This window comes from Neophocaena asiaeorientalis, unplaced genomic scaffold, assembly GCF_003031525.2.
Source record: "Neophocaena asiaeorientalis asiaeorientalis breed wild unplaced genomic scaffold, Neophocaena_asiaeorientalis_V1.1 scaffold39, whole genome shotgun sequence".
Taxonomy (NCBI): Eukaryota; Metazoa; Chordata; class Mammalia; order Artiodactyla; family Phocoenidae; genus Neophocaena; species Neophocaena asiaeorientalis.
In genome coordinates this window covers 6,265,242-6,287,994 of record NW_020175670.1, presented here as the reverse complement: position 1 = coordinate 6,287,994, position 22,753 = coordinate 6,265,242, and the positions used below count along the sequence as shown (strand labels likewise).

At 36.7% G+C, this 22,753-nt stretch overlaps 1 protein-coding gene and 1 pseudogene across 4 annotated transcripts in view; one reads left to right on the top strand and one right to left on the bottom strand.

The window, feature by feature from the left end:
• PDS5A (PDS5 cohesin associated factor A) overlaps positions 1-22,753 on the bottom strand; it is a 128,271-nt gene that overhangs the window by 77,517 nt on the left and 28,001 nt on the right. For 3 of the 4 annotated variants that reach the window (XM_024731636.1, XM_024731639.1, XM_024731637.1), the window contains exons 2-4: positions 2,587-2,790; positions 1,424-1,510; positions 792-889 (exon numbers count right to left, since the gene is read on the bottom strand). In XM_024731636.1, the coding sequence (XP_024587404.1) occupies positions 792-889; positions 1,424-1,510; positions 2,587-2,790 (389 nt within the window). Of the gene's footprint in view, positions 1-791; positions 890-1,423; positions 1,511-2,586; positions 2,791-22,753 lie in introns of those variants that run through there. The other variant, XM_024731638.1, reaches the window with a different exon arrangement.
• On the top strand, positions 17,155-18,105 carry LOC112390629 (proline-rich protein 11 pseudogene; annotated as a pseudogene).

Sequence of the window (22,753 nt, the reverse complement as noted above, 5' to 3'; positions counted from 1 at the left end):
GGACTCTCAACCACTGCGCCACCAGGGAAGCCCATGTATATTATTTAAATAAATTTCACTTGTTTCTTTTTACCTTTCTTAATGTGGCTACTAGAAAATTTAAAATATATTTGACATATATTATGTTTGCATATAATGTAATGTTGCAGAACACATCTCATAACAATGCTTGGTTTACTACACACACACACCACACACACACACACACATACCAGAATGAACACACACACACCAGAATGAAACACTGGATTGAAATCAGTCACACACACACACACACACACACACACCAGAATGAAACACTGGATTGAAATCAGTTTTGCCTCTCCTGTTCAGCAATTTGTGCCCCAGCAAGCCACCAAACTCCTCTGTACATGAATGTCCCTATATCTATAAGGAAAGAGCAATGCTTACGATTTTTTTTAGCTGTAAAATGAGATGATATCAAAGTCAGTATACTTAACCGCTGAGCTATTATGCCTCCCAGTACTCACTAATGATACTTACAATACTTAAAATTTCCACCTCATCAGTTAGTACTTCATTATATAATATAAGGTCTCATACCGCTTGCTTTACAAGAGTCAACCTATACAATTGATACCATTATTTAAAATAGTAATATAAGGACAAAGGCAGGTTTCAGACAACAGAATTTATTTTCCTTTTTATGTTAACTCTTCTAAGGAAAACATTTCCTTTTAACTAAAAGATCTTAGTGTAAATGCACAGTACATGATACTTTAATACACAGAGCAAGAAAAAGAGACAGAGATTCTTAAAAAATAACTTACTTGATCACTGAGAAGAGAGTCCTAAAAAGCTGAATAAAAATTTCATTGCAATCTTCCAATTCAAAGCAGATGTTATATGATTTAACCCAAGCTAAATTCTTAAATAAATAAATAAATAAAATTATTTACACATACATAAAAGTTACACAAAAGCAAGCTCATTAATAAAATTTAATTTTTAGAATTATAAATCTATAGTAAAACTTATAATGGCCCAACATATAAAATTACAATTGTTTAAACAGTCGTACTCTGATCTTTAAAAAGACGTATCTGCTGGCATTAACCTTCTCTAATTGAAAAATACTGTCAGAGGCTAGTAACACATATATACGTACAAAATATAGGGCACGGTGAAAATTAATTCAACTTAATCTCTTTTGGGATTAGAAAAGAATAAAAACAGAAATATAAAAATAAAGTTTCAAATAATATAACAGCTTTGCCAGTGGAATATGCTTTATCTTTTCAGGATATGAGGAGCAAAAAAAAAAGATTGTAAATGACATTTTCTTAAGTGGGCTTCATATAAAACAAAACAAACAAAAGATTCATTTTACATTATAAAGTTACTATAAAGAATTTTCTACAACATGAAATAATATGATATTTATTAAATAAAATTTGTTTACCTCTAATAAATAAAAGTATCTATTAAACTGTGGGCTCTTTGTATCCTCCAAACCCTTTAATTGTCTGGTAATAAACAAAAATATGTCCTGTTTTAAAAAATGATAAAACATATTAATTTAGATACAAATACTTGTCACTTTCACAATACACTAATAGTCTATAATATATATTCTCCATTATAGACAATAAAAGAAAATTCTCCTTTAGCCAATGACTTGGGACTGGCCTAGTCCATTACTTAAAATATCTGGAAAACAGCAAATCACCTAAAATTACATTCTTTAGAAGCAAAAATAAAGATTATTACTGCCACAAATCTTTAGGCTTTCTCATTCTGAGAGGACCATAGGTTCTATATCTTGCTACCCTTCTAGTACAGAACTTTATTCACTATCTTCATCTTGTATATGGCAGTTATCTTCAGTTTAAGTACCTGGATATGAATCTTCCATTATAATTTCCCAAATTAAATAGTAATTTTCAGTACCTAGTTTTGAATTTGATGAGTGACTACAAAGTTGTGTGGAACAAAAGCAATAATAGACTGGTCCAAGGGTTGTACTTTCCACAACAATAGTGCTCCATTTCTTAATAAGCTTTCTTTAGAAGTTTTAATCCCGAATAGTATCAGTATAGAACAAACTGACTTTAGGACTATTTAAAAGAAAGCAATCCAAAGGATTAACGTATAAAAGTATTCAAAATACGAAATCAGCTCAAGAGATCAACTCAAAAGAGGAGTTCCTCAAACATTTCTAACAAAGGCAGAACCATCAAGATGATCATACAGTTTTGCATATAATATAACTTGCAGGGGAAAACAGTCATTTGAATGTGTAAACTCTGTTACATAGTTGTTTTAAAAAGTGTCATTCATCCACCATCCCCCCTTCAATTCAGCCATCTGGGCTTTGAGATGGATATTCCTGAAGGTTAGATATGAGCAGACAGGGACTACTTTTGATCCATACCTTTTAATGCCACATAAAAATACCAATCATTTTTGTGGATACTCAATATTAATTGAATGAATAATTAATTAGTTTTAGAACTTATGATATAATCTTCTTACACTCACAGGATGATTAAAATGAAACCTATGTTCCTAAGGGTAGTAAGCTAAACTATAAAAGTAAACCAATTTTGTAAAGATTGTATTTACCTTAAGTTTATCGTGGGAAGTATATGGAGCTTCTGGGGCATAAATTCTAAAGATGTCAGCCAAACAGCATGCTACAAGGAGACGCACATCTTTATTGGGATTCCTGAGAAAAAATTCAGATGCTAGATGCAAGGCTAGTGGGAGATACTGCTGTTTTTCATCTTCTGAATCCTGATCCATATCCATAAAAGTTTTGACTACCATCTGCAAAAATATATAGAAGAAAAATATAATCAACTCTTGATATTTAGAAACCAGTGGAGTATATATATTTAATCACCTCCATTACAACACAGACTAGCAATCAGTTACCATCAGAAGATTCATAATCAATTTTTGTACATCTTCATTTAAGAATTCGAGTAAAGATAACAAGCGTGAACAAATGCCAACTTTTGGATTACTGATAGATACATTATCTGCATTTGTACCAGGTTTATGAAGAACTAAAGACTCTCGTTATTATATCTAGCCCCAGGTAAAAAGTTCATGGCTTCATATGGATAAGCAAATCATTTGTTATTTTGCAACCTCATCAATTATGTTTCTTGTACATTTTATCATCAAAGCTGCCTTGATTTAAGGCTCCTTAAAACTATTTCATTTCACACTTTAATGGGTTTTGCAATTCACAATAGAAAGCCATGTTTAAATATTTTTATGTAGTTGTACTTCTGATTAAAAGCCTTAATTATAAAATAACCTCTGTTCTTATTTATGGTTACAAAATTAACAAATGCACATTTTAGAATCACTCTAAAAGGCAAAAAAAGTATAATGAAAAAAATCCATAATTTCTCAACCCCAGAAAATAACCACTATTTATGTTTTTGTGTAGTTTATGCTGGTCTGTTTTCTCTGTAAAGATGCAAATAACCATATAGTCATTCCTTATTCATTTATCCAATCATGATTATTTCCTCATGTCATCAAAATTCTTCTTTAAATAAATCAGACTTCACCTAACCAGTCACCATTCTCAAATATTGAAGGTGTACTTCTATTTCTATTTTGACAAGACTTTTTATCGTAAGTGCTGGGTTTTTTCAAATCCTTTTTTCTGTGTCTACTGAAGTGATGTTTTCCACCTAATTCTGCTACAAGAGTAAATCCCACTGACTGGTTTTCTAATTATAATCCAATTTTAATGTATAACATACACTGTCCTAAAATATAGACAGGTATAGTATGAGTGACCTAACCTGGAAAAAACAACACAGATGAGGATGACTATAAATCACTATTCCTTATTGAGCCTAAATACAAACGTCAGGAATGGCATCTTAAAGAACTGAATTCGGTGATTTTGTTATAAATGGCTTTGTGCTCATACAGAGCTTGGGGGTGGGGAAGGAGGAAGGGAACAGTAAACGTGGAAACAGTCAACATCTGGAGAATACAGGAGCTCTCTACTATTCTTGCAACTTTTCCAAGTCAGAAATTATATCAAAAGAAAAAGTCAAAATTAAAAAAGAACACGTTTACCACTTGATATGGGACAAACATACATATATTAATAGTTGAAATGAAAGTTCACCAAATAAGACTTGTCTTTTAAAAAAATTTTTAACAAATAAAGTTAAATATTAATCGGGGGTGGGGAAGATGTATTATTCTTTTTCTGATTTTAATATATAAAATTTTCTGATTTGCTGATTTTACCTGTGCATCACTAGTTTGATATAGAGATGTTAATAATAAACATGTGAAATAAAATCACATTTATAAAGTATTCTAATTCTACTTTAAAACCTTTTAAATCAGAAATGCATATGGCATAGTGATTTACAGTCATCCACATCTGTGTTGTTTTTCCCAGGTTAAGCCATTCATATTATACTTGTCTATATTTTATGACAATGTGTGTGGTGCATTCCCTTCTGAAAGTTTTGAATCCTAGCGAATTCCCAAGGACCAGATGTTCTTTTTTAAATTATTATTTCTTATTACACTACTATTACTTCATCCAGAGCTTTATTTCTTTTAACATGTTTTGAAATATTTGTGTTTATTCCACTTGATTTTAACATTAACATATAGCTGAGAAAAATGTTTTCCAGTTTTAGAAGTCATTTGTTTCACCTAACTCTTGTCAGGAAAAGAATTTTTATCTGTTTTTTTAACAGTTGTATCCTCAGTGACTAGAACACGACTGGCACATAGTAAGCTTGCAAACTTTTTTTTTTGAAAGAACATTAAAATTCATGACCCGGAGCAAACCACGATTTGAAAAGATACATGCATCCCAATGTTTACTGCAGCACTGTTTACAATAGACATGGAAGCAACCTAAATGCCATTGACAGAGGAATGGATAAAGAAATATGGTACATATATACAATGGAATAATACTCAGCCACAAAAAAAGAATAAAATAATACCATTTGCAGCAACACAGATGGACCGAGACTGTCATACTGAGTGAAGTCAGATGGAGAAAGACAAGATTATCACTTATATGTGGAATCTAAAAAAATGGTACAAATGAACTTATCTACAAAACAGAAATAGAGTCACAGGTGTAGAAAACAATCTTATAGTTACCAGGGGGGAAAGGCGGAGAATGATAAATTGGGAGATTGGGATTGACATATACACACTACTATATATAAAATAATAACTAGTAAGGACCTACTGTGTAGCACAAGGAACTCTACTCAATACTCTGTAATGACCTATATGGGAACAGAATCTAAAAAAAGAGTGGATATATGTAATATGTGTAACTGATTCACTTTGCTATACAACAGAAACTAACACAACATTGTAAATCAACTATTACTCCAATTAAAAAAAAAACCAAAGCAACAAAGTAAAATGTTAAGATTTGATAAAGGTGAGTGGTAGGTACATAAATGTTTGTCTTATTATTCCCTATGAATGTCTGAAATATTACAAAATTATAAGGACGCAATTTGATTAGGTAAAACGAACTTTTGTTTTTAAGGTTTGGGGTGCAAGTTTCCAATATGACTTGAGCTACCTGGGAGATTTTCCAGAACAGCTGTTTCAACCATGTTCCAACTTTGAGGTTCCTAGTAGCCCTGGTAGAGGCAACAAGACAGCCAAAAGGAGTGGTGTGACGGGCACATGCCCAGGGTCTCTCAGTTGCTTGCCTCTGAGCAGCTGGCTTTTCATTAGCTTTATATATTGACCTTCTGTATTTGGGCAGTACAATATCCTAAGACTAAAATAAGTTTGTAAACCATTGCTACCCCTCATAAAAGTTAGGAAGCTTTGCGTGGGGGAGGACTGGGAGTTTGGGATTAGCAGATGCAAACTAGTTTATATAGAATGGATCAACAACAAGGTCCTACTGTATAGCACAGGGAGCTATATTCAATATCCTGTGATAAACCATAATGGAAAAGAATATGAAAAAGTATATGTATAACTGAATCACTTTGCTGTACAGCAGAAATTAACACAACATTGTAAATCAACTACACTTCAATAAAATTTTTTTAAATTCATGAAATGTCTTTTTAACATCTACTCTGATAATATATATCATGTATATTTTTAAAAATATGATCCATATGTCCCTACCATTCTGGCAAAAAACTTCATCAGTTCTAGACAATCAGTATATTATGTCTGTTGCTCGAAATTTGTTTAGAATTTTTAAGTAAATATAGTCTAAACATAGGTCTATAGCAGGGGTCACAACTCAAGAGGAGGGAAATGGAAATAACCACTTGGGAGAAATGGAGAGCACATGCCCCATCCAAAGACAAGAGCTGGTTTCAGCTAATTGTTGTCAGGTGAGAATGCAGACCTAGTACTGCAAAATCATTCAGTTGATAAGGACACAATAAAACGTTCAGTGAAATCATCCGACTTGAGAATTTCAGCAACTCCAAAAAGTTCATACCATTGTGAGGGACAAGCAAAACATGTCTATGTGGTCCTCAAATCAACAATTTACAAATTGTTAGAAATATTTCAAAGGAAAAATGTCAGCACAGTCAACTTTTCAGGTAGACAAATTATTCTGAAAAGCTGTTTTGCCATTTCTTTTATACTTAGTTTTCTTTAATTAGTTATAAAAGATTATGAAGAAAATATTCAATAAACTGAACATCATTAAAATCCAGAGAGCCTTCAAAATGTTAATGAGGATTTTTATAGCACATACTCCTAAACCATACCACAGAAAATATCAATAACATTTTCCACGCCCAAATGTAATGGTAAAGACAGACCACTTTAGAACCTACCCAAAAAAATTAATTCCCAGTGGGATAAAAATCAAAATTTGAAAGGGACATCTAAGAAAATTTTTAAAAATTAAGAGGGGGACTTCCCTGGTGGCGCAGTGGTTAAGAATCCGCCTGCCAATGCAGGGGTCACAGGTTCATTCCCTGGTCCGGGAAGATCGCACATGCTGCGGAACAACTAAGTCCATGCACCACAACTACTAAACCTGAGCTGTAGAGTCCACGAGCCACAACTACTGAGCCCGTGTGCCACACCTACTGAAGCCCGCGCCCCTAGAGCCCACGGTCCACAATAAGAGAAGCCACTGCAATGAGAAGCCCGTGCACCACAAGGAAGAATAGCCCCCACTCTCCGCAACTTGAGAAAGCCTGTGCACAGCAGCAAAGACCCAACGCAGCCAAAAATAAATAAATAAATTCATAATAAGAGGGACTTCCCTGGTGGCACATTGGTTAAGAATCCGCCTGCCAATGCAGGGGACACAGGTTCCAGCCCTGGTCCAGGAAGATCCCACATGCCGCAGAACAGCTACGCCCGTGTGCCAAAGCTACTGAGTCTGCGTGCCACAATTACCGAAGCCCGCGCACCTAGAGCCCGTGCTCTGCAACAAGAGAAGCCACCACAATGAGAAGCCCATGCACCACAAGGAAGAGGAGCTCCTGCTCGCTGCAACTAGAGAAAGCCTGCACGCAGCAATGAAGACCCAATGCAGCAAAAAAAAAATGGAGTATCTTTATGATCTTGAGCAGGAAGGATTTCTTAAATCAAGACACAAAAAGCACTAGCTATGGATTGATTCTTTCCATAAATTAAAGTTAATGTGCATTCATCAAAGATATCACTAAAGTTTTCAAAAAGACATGCCACTTAATGAAAGTAGATACTTGTGACACGCATAATCAACAAAGAACCTATCTAAATATATGTAAAGAACTCCTACAATTCAGTAAGGAAGAGAAAACCCAATTGTAAAATGGACAAATGACTTGCTAGACTAAGCACTTTTTGAAAGAAACCCAAATAGTCAAAAAAATGGGGGACTAAATCCCATTGGTGGCCAAGGACATGCAACGGAAAACAATGGTAAGAGAACTGACATTTTAATAATACTGAGTTCTCTGATCCACAAATATGGTATATGTCTCCACTGATTTAGGTTTTTCTCTTCCAGACTGACTGAATATTGGGACAATCACTGCATCCTTCTGGAAGGATACTCTCTATGTTGCCACACACTGTACACTTCCATCACAATGCTTATCTCACTGTGCTTTCTGCTTTCCTATTTATTGTCTCTCCTAGGGCTATGGCTGCACCCTGTTTATTTCTATACCTTTGGCACAAAGACTTTGGTTTGACATATACTCAATAAAAGTTTGTTGAGTGGAAAAAAATGTCTTCCAGCATTTATTATGTAGTTTTCAGTGTATTGGTCTGATATATTTTGTTACTTCCAACTATTTACCTTATGGACGCTACTGCGAATTTTAAAAACTGCATTTTCCAATTGCTGGTTCCTATTACATATATGCAGTCAATTTTTGCATACTGAGCCTTTCATACTGCTACACAGCTTTACTGGTTCTAGTAGCTTGTTTATGCATTTCTCAGGATTTTCTATAAATGCAAAATCATTAACAAAAAAGGACAGTTTAATTTTATCTTCTCTAATTTGTATGCCTTTTCTTTTCCTTATTGTGCTAGCAAAACCACGATACTGAACAAAAGTGAGAGCAGACATTTTTGCCTCTTTTGAGATCTTAGAAAGCATTCAGTCTTTGACCATTACGTATTAAGTTAATGGGTTTCTGTAGATGCCTTTTTATCAGGTTGAGAAAGTTTTACCTTCTATTCCTAAGGTGCTGTTGGTTTTTATGAAGATTTTTTTTCAGATACTTTTCCCACATCTGTAGGGATGATAACATGTTTTTCCCAATTTACACTAGTGTTAATATGTGGAAATAAATTGATTGATTTTCAAATATTAAACCAAATTTGCACTCCTGGAATAAACCTGACATGGTGGTCATTGGGGGTGCACTATGTTTTGCATGTGTGCGGTGGTTTTTTTTGTTTTTCGTTTTTCCTATTTTTGGTTTGTTTGGTTTGGCTGGCTGGATCTCCCCTGCTAATATTTTGTTGTTCATTTAGGCTCTTGGTCTGCAGATTTCTTTTCTTGTAATATGTTTTGCTTTGGCATCAAGGTAATATTGGCCATATAAAGTGAGCTGGAAGTGTTCACTCTTCCTGTTTGCTTAGTTTGTATCGGACTAGTATGCTTTTTTCCTTAAGTGTTTAATAGAATTCATCAATGAAGTCCTCGGGGTCTTTATTTGTGGGAAAGTTTTTAGCTGCAAATCTAGTTTCTAAAATCAGTATAAAGGGACTTCCCTGGTGGTGCAGTGGTTAAGAATCTGCCTGCCAATGCAGGGGACATAGGTTCGAGCCCTAGTCCGAGAAGATCCCACATGCCCCGGAGCAACTAAGCCTGTGCACCACAGCTACTAAGCCTGTGTTCCACAAACACTGAGCCCACGTGCCACAACTACTGAAGCCCGTGCGCCCAGAGCCTGTGCTCCGCAACAAGAGAAGCCACCACAATGAGAAGCCGGCACACCGCAATGAAGAATAGCCCCTGCTCGCCACAACTAGAGAAAGCCCACATGCAGCAACGAATACCCAATGCAGCCAAAAATAAATAAATAAAATTTTAAAAATAAAAACCAGTATAAGGTGGGACTTCCCTGGCGGTCCAATGGTTAAGACTTTGCTCTTCCACTGCAGGGGGCACAGGTTCCATCCCTGGTTGGGGAACTAAGATCCCTCATGCTGTGTGGAGTGGCAAAAAACAAAAACAAAAACTGTACACTGAGTGCCTAGCCCTTTGCCTAGCACACAGTAGCTCCTAAGTGAATATTTCTTGACCTTGAGCAGGAGTGATAATCAATCACAACATCTGCCAAAAGCTAAGTGACCAGTTATCACCTGCAATGTATAATAGTTAAAATCAGTATAAAGCTATCAGGTTTTCTATTTCATCTTAAGTCAGTTTCGGTAATTTGCATTTTTCCAGAAATATATCTATTTCATTTAGGATACTGAATTTACTAGCATTAACTTGCTTATAATATGCCTTTATTACCCTTTCAATGACTATAAAACCTAAACTGATGTTTCTTTTTTCACTGATATTGCTAATTTTTGTCTTCCTTCTTTTTTTTTACTTTTTATTTTTCCCCCCTTGTCCCCCCTTTTTATCTTGGTTGTTCTAATGTAGTGGTCTCAAGGAGGAGTGAATTTGCCACCCACCTCCAGGGGATATCTGCCAATGTCTGGAGACATTTTTAGTTGTCACAACTGGGAAAAGGGGCTCTACTGGCATCTAGGGGTAGAGACCAGGGATAGGACAGCTCCCCACAATTATCAGGCTGTAAAAGTCAACAGAGCCAAGGTGGAGAAACCTGATCTAACAGCGGTTTTGCCAATTTTATTATCTTTTCAAAGAACCAAATTTGGCATTATTAGTTTTGTCTACTGTCTGCGCATTTTCTATTTGATTGATTCCCATTCTTATCTTTACTATGTCCTGCTTTCTAATGGGTTGGCCCAAAAGTCCCTTCAGTTTTAAAAATAAAAGACACATTTTTCATTTTCACCAAGAAGTTTATTGAACAACGTATTCGCCCTTTTGTTCCACTACTTTCTGCCATTTTTCAGGCAACTTCATAATTCCATCTTCCCAAAACTTTTAGTTTTTTTGAGCAAAGAACTGTTCCAGGTGCCTTTTACAGTCTTCCAGGGAATTGAAATTTTTTCCATTAAGAGAATTTTGTAAAGACCAAAATAAATGGAAATCCAAAGGTGTAATGTCTGGTGAATACGGCAGATGAATCAGAACTTCCCAGCCAAGCTGTAACAGTTTTTGCCTGGTCATCAAAGAAACACAGTCTTGTGTTATCCTGATGGAAGATTATGCGTTTTCTGTTGACTAATTCCAGATGCTTTTCGTCAAGTGCTGCTTTCAGTTGGTCTAATTTGGAGCAGTACTTGTTGGAATTCATCGTTTCGTTTTCTGGAAGGAGCTCATAGTAGAGGACTCCCTTCTAATCCCACCATATACACAACATCACCTTCTTTGGATGAAGACCGGGTTTTAACGTGGTTTGTGGTGGTTCATTTCGCTTGCCCCACAATCTCTTCCATTCCACATTATTGTACAGTATCCACTTTTCATCGCCCGTCACAATTTGTTTTAAAAACAGAACGTTTTTGTTACGTTTAAATAGAGAATGGCATGCAGAAATACGGCCGAAATGTTCCCAACCCCCCCACCCCGCCGCTTAACTTACATGGAACCTGAACACCAAAGCAATTAACATAACTAAGCTCATGCAAATGATTTTCAACGCTTGACATGGATACTTTGAGTATGTCAGCTATCTCCCACATGGTATAACGCTAATTGTTCTCAATTAATGTCTACATTTGATCGCTATCAACTTCAACTGGTCTACCTGCAAGAAATCTCCAGCAGGAAACTTTGCAAACCACTTCTGACACATTCAATCAGTCACAGCACCTTCTCCATACACTGCACAAAGCTTTTTTTGCATTTCAGTTGCGTTTTTACCTTGCTTGAAATAATAAAGCATAATATGCTGAAAATGTTGATTTTCTTCCATCTTCAATGTTAAAATGGCTACACAAAAATTCACCAATTTTGATAAGATTTTTTTTTTTTAATGCACTCTGATATGACAGCTGTCACAATACAATCTAACAAAATTGTTTCAAAGGAAGTTAAAGACAACTAAGCGCTACTGGAGCCATCTTAACAAAAAAAACCGAACTAACTTTTTGGCCAACCCAATACTTTCTTTAGGTTTAATTTGCTGTTCTTTTCCTAGGTTCTCAGGGTAGAAGCCTATCACTGATTCTAGATTGTTCTCTTCTAATATGAACATTTAAATGCTTATCAAAATAAATTTCTCAATAAGCACTGCTACGAAGTTCAAAATATTTTCTAGTTTTCCTTGTGATTCCTTCTTTTATTCATGTATTACTCAGAAATATACTGTTTAATTTCCAAATATTTGGGGTATTTTCTGGACATCTTTTCTTATTAATTTCTCATTAAACTCCCTGTGATCATATTGCCCCTGTATGTAATATGAATCATATTAAAGGTATTGAAATTTGTTTAATGGCCCACCACATGGGCTATCTGTCTTAGTGAATGATTCATGTGCACTTGAAAAGAATGTGTATTTCTGCTGTTATTGAATGCAATGTCAATTAGGTCAAGTGCATTGGTACATTAACTCTTCTACAACCCTACTGATTTCTGTCTACCTGTTTAATCAATTACTGAAAGAGGAGTGTTGAAATTTCCATGTGTACTTGTGGACTTGTTAATTTCTCAGCTATGTGGAAGCTGTTATTAGGTATATACTGTTGTATTTTCTTACTGCAGTGATCCCTTTATTATTATCAAGTATCTTTTCTTATCCTTGGCACTATCACTTGTTCTAAAGTCCACTTTGCTTGAAATACTGCCACTGTAACTTATGATCTGCATTAGCAAATTCTTCCAATCTTTTTACCTTTTTTTTAAAGACAGGTTTATTGAGGTTAAATTACATAAAATTCACTTTTTAGTGTCCCATTCTACGAATTTTGACAAATACACAGTTGTGTAACCAACATTACAATCAAGGCATAGACTACTTCATCACCCTAAAAAGTTCCTTTGTGTCCCTGTGAAGTCAACCCTCAGCTGCTTCCTTAGCCCTTGGCAACCCCTGATCTGTGCTGTCTGGCAACCCCTGATCTGTGATATTCTGTGATTCCAGAATATCACATAAATGGAGTTACACAGTATATTGCTCTTTGGATCTAGCTCTATCACTTAACATAATGCACCTGAGATCCATTCATGTTGTACGTATCAGTAATTCATTCCTTTTAAGTGCTGAGAAGTATTCCATTGGGAATATAATTCCCAATTTAATTGGGAATTCCATTGTGTTCAGAGCCAAAAAAGACAGACGCAAATGGGGAGCAGGGTAGATTAATAAAGGACACAAGGAGGGCTTCCCTGGTGGCACAGTGGTTGAGAGTCCACCTGCCGATGCAGCGGACACGGGTTCGTGCCCCGGTCGGGGAAGATCCCACATGCTGCGGAGCGGCTGGGCCCGTGAGCCATGGCCGCTGAGCCTGCGTGTGCGGAGCCTGTGCTCCGCAACGGGAGAGGCCACAACAGTGAGAGGCCCGCATACTGCAAAAAAAAAAAAAAAAAAAAAGGACACAAGGAAACATATGGGGGAGATAGATCCATTCATTTTCTTGATTGTGATGATGGTTTCAAGGCTATATATGTATGTCAAAACTTGTCAAATTGTTTTGCCCTGACAGCAACTCTCTGACACCAACTGGATGTACTACATTTCAATTCAGTTCTAACACTAACTACCTGGAGTTAGCACAGACCCCGCAAGTTAACGAGCAAAAAATTCCTTCACAAAACTCCCCGCACTTCAGATGATGGGCCCAAAAGGGGAGGGCCCCGCAAACCAAAAAAAAAAAAAAAAAAAAAAAAAAAGGACACAAGGAAACATATGGGGGAGATAGATCCATTCATTTTCTTGATTGTGATGATGGTTTCAAGGCTATATATGTATGTCAAAACTTGTCAAATTGTTTTGCCCTGACAGCAACTCTCTGACACCAACTGGATGTACTACATTTCAATTCAGTTCTAACACTAACTACCTGGAGTTAGCACAGACCCCGCAAGTTAACGAGCAAAAAATTCCTTCACAAAACTCCCCGCACTTCAGATGACACATGCAAGTCCTGGGGGCCGCCTGCATTTGTGATAGGCCAGTTATGACTTTAGGGCTTCCTACAATACCCTCAGGTTCAGTAATTTGCTAGAATGACTCACAGAATTCACTGAAAGCATTATACTTATGATTACAGGTTTATTATAAAGGACATAACTCAGGAACAGCTAAACAGAAGAGACGCATAGGTCAAGATCTTGGGGAGAGAAGGCAGGGATGAATAACTTCCATGTTCTTTCCTGGTGGATCTGACACAATACTCTCCTGGCACATCAATGTGTTCATCAACCAGGAAGCTCCCCCTGGTTTCCAGAGGTTTACTGGGCTTCCTTATGTGGGAATAATTCATTCATTCATTCATTATCATTTCATTGAGCTAGGTCACTAGCCTCCCCCCACCCCTCCCAGTTGGCTGAAAATTCCAAATCTCCAACATTTTGCAGACCAGTCCCTTCCTGAAGCTATCCAGGAAGGGGGTCAAGAGTCACCTCATTAACATAACAAAGATACTCCTATCACTCAGGAAGTTGCAAGGGTTTTTGAAGCTCCCTGCTAAGAACTGGTAACAAAGACTAGACTAGATATATATTATAGTATATACTTCAAACATGTGCAACCTATTGTATTTCAATTATAACTCAATACAGCTGTTTTTTTAAAAAGGCACTGTCTTGGGAGAAAAACAGTAAAGTAAAAACTTTAAAACCTCACTGGTAAAAATTAACTTTTAAAAGTCCAACATAGAAAATGAAAATTCTCATTCATTGTTAATTACAACCACTTTGGTGTTTTCAGCAAGTAAAAGACATGCATACCCAATGGCCCAACAATTTCACCAATGTCTATGTCTATGCCCTAAAGCAGCCTGTACATGTACAATAGAACATGCATACAAGTATATTCATAGCAATGTTGCTTGTAAAAGCCAAAAAACTAGAAGTCAGTGGCAAGAGAGGATTGGTTAAGTAGTACAATAGAGTACTTAGTATATGGCAATAAAAATAATTGAAAAACACATAAGCAATAACATGGATGAAGCTCAAACATAATACTGAAAAAGACGCATACACAAGGAACCATACTATATGATTCCATTCATATAAAATTCAAAGCTAAAACTAGAGAAAACTAAACTATATTTTTAGAGATTTGTACATAGACAGTGACACTATAAGAAAACCAAAGAGACTGCATTTATATAGTGGTTATGAAAGAAAGTTTATGACTGGGAGGTACACACTAGACTTTTGAGGGTGCTGATATTCTGAAGGTGTTGATAGTCTATTTCTTTGTTCATATGTTCACTTTATAGTTACTTGTTAAACTCTATGTACTTTTTATATGTTCACATATAAATATATACACACACACAAGACCCACCATAATATATGTATATGCATTTAATAAAATAGTTAATAGCTACTTTAATTATAATAATAGCTAATAATAAATTTTTAGGTATGATAATCATAGTATGATTTTTTTTAAATATAGTGCCCTATTTTTTAGGAATACATTCTGAAATAGTAATGAAATGCTATCTGAGATTTGCTTCAGGAGTTCATTATTCTCTTTTCTTCACTTTTGTTTTTGTTGAAGTTTTTCCACAATAAAAAATGGAAAAGTTAAAAAAAATTACATGTACCATAAGAATCTTAGATTCCTTTTAAAGGAGCTAATCTTATCACCTTTGGGGGGCAGGGCCACCACCTGGCATGCAGAATGTGGGATCTTAGTTCCTACTCCAGGGATCAAACCCATGCCCCATGCAGTGGAAGCGAGGAGTCCTAACCACAGGACCGCCAGGGTATTTCCTAATCATATTTTAGATAATGTAAAGACTTCAGAAATTTTCCATTTAAAAATAAGAGAAGGGGATTACACTGGTGGTGCAGTGGTTAAGAATCCGCCTGCCAATGCAGGGAGCACGGGTTCGAGCCCTAGTCTGGGAAGATCCCACATGCCGTGGAGCAACTAAGCCCGTGCGCCACAACTACTGAGCCTGCGCTCCAGAGCCTGTGAGCCACAACTACTAAGCCCACGTGCCAAAACTACTGAAGCCCGCGCACCTAGAGCCTGTGCTCCGCAACAAGAGAAGCCACTGCAATGAGAAGCCCACGCATGGCAACGAAGAGTAGCCCCCGCTTGCCACAACTAGGGAAAGCCTGTGCGCAGCAACGAACACCCAACACAGCCAAAAATAAAAGAAATAAATAATTTCAATTGAACAGACTTGTGATTTAGTTAAAAAAAAAAAAAAAGAGAAGGTGTAGGGAGGGGGATTGTTAATTGAAGAAATACAGTGGGTTAATGGCAGGTCTAGGACTGATAATTAAATCCAGGTCTCAAGATTACTAATCTAATAGTTTCCAGGACACCATTTTAATTCTCACATGCTTTTACATTATCAACATTTTCCTCATATTTTACTTGCTTATTCTCTGTCTTTCCTGCACTAGACTTAAGTTTTGCAAAGGCAATAAAATGTATTCATTTATGTAGTACCAGAATCTATAAAACTATGCCTTATACACAGTGCTCAGTATTTGAATTATGAATAAACTGATTAGTTCAGACAATCTCTACATGTACACTAACCTTTCAAGAACAAAAATAAAATCCACATGAAAACACGTAAGTTTTGGAGTTAAATAAGCCTTATAGTTTTATATTAATATAGTGCTTCACTCTGTAAATATATACATGGACTGCCAGATTAGAATGAGCACTGAGGGACTTCCCTGGTAGCACAGTGGTTAAGAAACCACCTGTCAATGCAGGGGACACGGGTTTGAGCCCTGGTCTGGGAGGATCCCACATGCCACGGAGCAATTAAGCCCAGGTGCCACAACTACTGAAGCCCATGCACCTAGAGCCCGTGCTCCGCAACAAGAGAAGCCCACGCACTGCAACGAAGAAGAGCCCCCACTCGCTGCAACAGAGAAAGCCCGCATGCAGCAACGAAGACCCAACGCAGCCAAAAATAAAATAAAATAAATTTATTAAAAAAAGAATGAGCACTGAGCTATTTGCCAATATGCACTCCTTTCTGGTTTCACCTAATTATTTTTAACATAAATCCTTTTATCTAATATACATTTGAGGTGAAACCTGAGAGAAGCAGGCGAGGCAGGGGTATAGTTAATGCATAAGCCATTAGAACTACAAAAATTAGGGAATTCCCTGGCAGTCCAGTGGTTAGGACTCCGTGCTTTCACTGGAGGGGGCATGGATTCGATCTCTGGTTGGGGAACTAACATCCCGTAAGCCGTGCGGTGTGTCCAAAAAAAACCCAAAAAACACAATTACAAAAATTTTAAGTCTACCTAATACATATTTGATGATAATTTTAGAAGTGTGTTCACATCAGAGCAACTTTGGGGCCTAAAGCTCAAAGTTCAAGTGACTAAATTATCACATTAATAGTATGTCTTGATTTTTTAATTTAATTTTTTGAATTTTTCTTTATGGCGAGGGAGATACCACTGCCGGGACTCCATCGAATCCCCGGACTCCTAGCCTAAAACCATGCCCAAGTTCAAGCAACAAAGAATAAAGCTAAAAGCCAAAGTGAAAAGATTTTTCAAAAGAAAAGAAGCCTCTCACTTTCAGTCTAAGCTAGTTACACCTCCCCCTCTGCCACCGTCACCAGAAAGAGTGGTTATTCCTTCAACAGATACACCCCTTAGCAGAAGCTGACTAAGACCATCCTGGAACTTCAAATTTCCCAATTTTAAAGATTCAGTAAAGCTTTGGACAAATAGAGTATGGTCTACATACAATTGGTTTCAGAACTGCATGGCCCGGAGTTTGGAAGTATTGAAAGACACCATCTTCCCATCCCGTTTCTGCCACCAAGAACTTCAGAGTCTAAAACAATGGTTTCTCATTTTGGTTAATGAATTAAGCAAGCTCCAGGAAGCACTGAAGGCCGTCTCAGAAAATTCTTCCTGTCCAAGCTGTGGTCAGATGGGTCACATGCGTGGTAAACTTACAAATGTGCCTGCATGTGCTCTAACCACCCCTGGAGACTCCGGGGCTGTACTTCCTGCCTCACTGCCACAGCCATCCAGTCATCTTTTCCTCCACCCCTGCCTCTGCCTCCACCTCCACCACTGACTCCATCACCAAAGGCACAGAATCCACTAGTTACTGTCTCTGACCTGCAGCGCGTTTCCCTGAAACGAAAGTTCAAAGTGTTATCAACTCGAGTTACAATGTCTTCATTACTCCTGGTAAAAGCCAGTTATATCTGCGGAAACTACTCAGAAAAGTCGATGTAGAGAGGAGCCCAGGTGGAACTCCACTTACCAATAAAGAAAATATGGAAACAGGAACTGGGCTGACCCCAGTAATGACCCAGGCCTTGAAGAGAAAGTTTCAGCTGGCTCACCCTAGAAGCCCAACTCAAACTCTGCCACTTTCTACAAGCAGCTTTGATGAACAAAATTGATGCCACCTCTGCCTGACTCCATATGATGATCCATGAAATATACAGATAATATTACCCCAATCTTTTTTTAATGTAGTATGTATAAGTAATTATGTTAATATATAATTCATTCGAAGAATTAAAGTATGTATGGAGCCCATACAGTAGCGAAAGCGAGTGTTAGGATATTTTCTAGTTTATATGATCATTAATAGAACAGATGGGAAAATGCAATCCCGAAAGTGATGTTTATCCTGGAACTACCCAATTTAGTTTGGGGAGGTTATTCAAGTTAACTAGATAACTCTAATTTTTACTCTACAGGTACAGTTATGACATTAAGAAAATAACCTGGTGCCCATTCATCTTGGGTATTCTCAGGTAATTGAAAAGCAAAGTATTTCAGCCTGTAAAGCTCATGCACTCATTAAGGGCTGCAAACTTAATAAAAAAAACCAGACCCTCTAGATTTTATTTCTGTTCCCTATAAGCAATTAAGAAGTAAAACCATCCCCCATTCAATCCTAACTGTTCCAAAAGAACTTGAAGCAAAAACTCCAATGTGACCTTAAAAATCAGAATACCATGGGACTTCCCTGGTGGTACAGTAGATGGGACTCCGCGCTCCCAATGCAAGGGGCCCGGGGTTCAATCCCTGGTCAGGGAACTAGATCCTGCACGCATACTGCAACTAGGAGTTCACATACCGCAACTAAGGAGCCCACATGCTGCAACTAAGGAGCTGGCGAGCCAAAACTAAGAAGCCCTGGAGCCACAGCTAAGGAGTCTGCCTGCTGCAACTAAGACCCGGCATAACCAAAAAATTAAATTAATTAATTTAAAAAAATAGAATGTCTTTCCATTGTACCTACATTGTAAATTCCTTTTAAGAAAACTTCAGTATTCTTAAGTGCCCAGACTACTCTTCTCAAAAGTAAGTTACCTTCATACTAATACAGTTGATAAAACTGTATTAATACTCTAATACTCCATACTCTAGGCCCTTATTACATCACACCCGATTTTAGTCTCTTTAAGTCTCAAAATCAAACCCAGAGCTTCTAAGTTACTCTTAAAACATCTATTTTAATGTTACTCCAATAAAACAATGGTTTCCCACTGATAATACCTTATGGCATTTAAAATGTCATGATCAGGGCTTCCCTGGTGGCGCAGTGGTTGAGAGTCCGCCTGCTGATGCAGGGGACACAGGTTCGTGCACCGGTCCGGGAAGATCCCACATGCCGCGAAGCGGCTAGGCATGTGAGCCATGGCCGCTGGGCCTGCCCGTCCGGAGCCCATGCTCCGCAACGGGAGAGGCCACAACTGTGAGAGGCCCGCGTACCACAAAAGCAAACAAACAAAAAAAACACATCATAATCAATTTATAATTTTATCTTACCTTTATGTGTAGGTATGTGTATATATATTTATATATATAAATGTATATATTTATAGTATGTAAATATAAAATGTTATTTTGATTTCCACTCTCCACTCCAATCAAACTAGGTTTATTCATTATCTTCAAAAAGCATCCTGAGCATCTTTACAGCTTTGCATAGGAAAGAGTTCAACACTTGGTGAAAAAATATGTGAATATGTCATAGAATTGCTTCTACCCCTCAGTACTCTTATTAAAATCTTACCTGCTCTAGGGCTTCCCTGGTGGCGCAGTGGTTGAGAGTCCACCTGCCGATGCAGGGAACGTGGGTTCGTGCCCCGGTCCGGGAAGATCCCACATGCCGCGGAGTGGCTGGGCCCATAAGCCATGGCTGCTGAGCCTGCGCTCCGCAACGGGAGAGGCCACAACAGTGAGAGGCCCGTGTACCAAAAAAAAAAAAAAAAAAATCTTACCTGCTCTTAAAATTTTGGCCCAAATTCTGCTTCCTCTTCTTGAAGCCCTGCTTAACTCACTCTAGTCTGAAGGAATCACTGACTCCTTTGAACTGAAAACACTGTACCAATTACAAAGCAATTATCTTACAGTGTCTCCTTGCTGCGGTTATTAGTATGAAAATTATGTGTCCTCAAGAAGATTGTAATCTCCTAAGGGCTCTACATTTGTCTTATAAAGTAAGATATAAATGCATACTTTCTAAAGGAATGAAACCTATTAGTGTACTTTTTGACACGCTCTAGACTTCAGTGGTTGATCAAGTCTGAGAACAGAAATCTCCCTAAATTTCTGATTTGTCAATAGCTATGCAATCAATATATATTTCAAGACTAAGTGCTAATATTAAGATAAAACAAAAAATTAAAAATAGAACTATCATATGATCCAGCAATTTCATTTCTGGGTATTTATCTAAAGAAAACACTAACTCGAAAAGATAAATGCAACCTCATGTTCATTGCAACTTTATTTACAATAGCAAAGATGTGGAAACAACCTAATGTCCACTGATGGATGAATGTAAAGAAATTGTAGACTCTGTATACTTACATATGTGTATATGTGTGTGTGTGTGTGTGTATGGAATATTATTCAGCCATTAGAAAAGAATGAAATCTTGCCACTTGCAACAACACTGACAGACTTAGAGGACACTAAGTGAAATAAGTCAGACAGAGAAAGACAAATACCATATGATCTCTCTTATGTGTCAAATCCAAAAAACAAACCAACAACAGAGTATCAATACAGCTACTTCAATTTTAACAAATTGAGTTACTCTATGGAAAAAACTCAATAACCTATTTTTCTAATAAACCAATAGAGCCTACTTGAAGATACAATTTGTTTTTTGTTACTCATATACTTAGTCAAGGTCACTATTCTTTAATGAGACAAGGTTATTATTTCATACCTAAATTGTGTGGTATAGAAAAGTTAGATGCTACACATTTCACTGTACTCTTCCTGAGAGCTAAACCAAATTATATTTTAAAGACTCATTCTATCAGCCCCAAACCATTTAACAAGCATATACTACAAAACTACACTTCACAAAGATTCCTGAAAGTTTCTGAATTACAAGAAATGTTTTACTCCATTTATTTCCACCTTCAAGATAAGCTGGTACTGCTAGAGTTCTAAAAATACCCTGAATACTAGGATTCTAAAAATAACCTGGACACTGACTATAAAAGAGACAGTCATCATGGAAGCTATTTTTAGCTTTAAGGGAAATTCTTAAGGTCCTAAAATATTAGCCTTAAAGACTGAGGGTCTGACACTTTCACTGAGGCTGCAGAGGTTTTGACTTTTGGTTTAATGTAACCACAGATGTTCTCTAATTCCAAGTACTTGTGAGGCAGAAGGACAAAACAAGTGATGGCACAAATCAATGTTATTCTACAGTTTGATCCTCATAGAGAAAATTTGCAATTCAAAATGCATATTTTAATAGGTGAATTATTTGTAATAGTACTAATGGCTAACATTTACTGATTTTTGCTATGTGCTGGGCATATTTCAAGTAACTTAAATGTACTATTAACCCATATAATACAATGATTCTTTGTGGGAGGCATTATTAACATACCCATTTAACAGATGAGAAACTTAAGCTAAGTAATTTGCTCAAGGGCATAAAAACTCAAATCCAGGCTGTGTGGCTAATCACTCTTACCTACCTCTTACCATTCTTAATCCATACATTATATATAGTATAGTATAATATGATGAGTAGTTATCCAAAATGACTAGAGAAAAATAAAATATATACATATAGAGAGAGTATACTATAGAAACTACACTATATTATAGTGCTAGAACTACTATATGTGGTTATGTTCCCAGGCCAGCTCATAAAGCCTACTTTTCTCACAACGTAGTTAGGTGAAGGCTATGGTAGAGAATGTAGATGGGGGTACATGGCTGCTTAATAGATGCCTTTAATATATTAATTTAACTTTCGGTTTTCTAACTTTCCTTTCCTTGATAAAGGTGGATCATTTGCCCTATTCTTAAAATGATCAATCATAATTTAAGGTCTTTTTACTCAGAACATTGAAAAGATACATGCACCCCAATGTTCACAGCAGCACCCTTTACAATAGCCAGGACACAGAAACAACCCAAGTCCCCATCAACAGACAAATGGCTTAAGAAGATGTCACGCACGTGCACACACACACATACACACACACAGAGAAATATTATTCAGCCATAAAAGAGAATGAAATATTGTCATTTATAGCAACATGCATGGACCTAGAGAATATTATGCTTAGTGAAATAAATCAGAGAAAGACGAAGACTATATGATATCACTTATATGTGGAATCTAAAAAGAATCTATATACAAAACAGCAACAGACTCATAGAAAACAAACTTGTGGTTACCAGAGGAGAGGTGGGGGAGGGAGAAATCAGGAGTATGGGATTAACAGATACAGATACAAACAACAGATACAAACTACTATACGTAACATATATAAGCAACAACAACTGTATAGCACAGGGAATTACACAATATCTTTTAATAAGCTATAATGGAATATAATCTACAAAAAATGAAAAACCCACAACAAAAAGCAGCTGGCTTTCCTTAAGGTTAAATGGATTAAGATTTGGACAAAAGAAAGAAAGGAATAATGAGGTTCAAGCAAAGTATATATATATATATATATATATATACTTTGCTTGAACCTCATTATTCCTTTCTTTCTTTTGTCCAAATCTTAATCCATTTAACCTTAAGGAAAGCCAGCTGCTTTT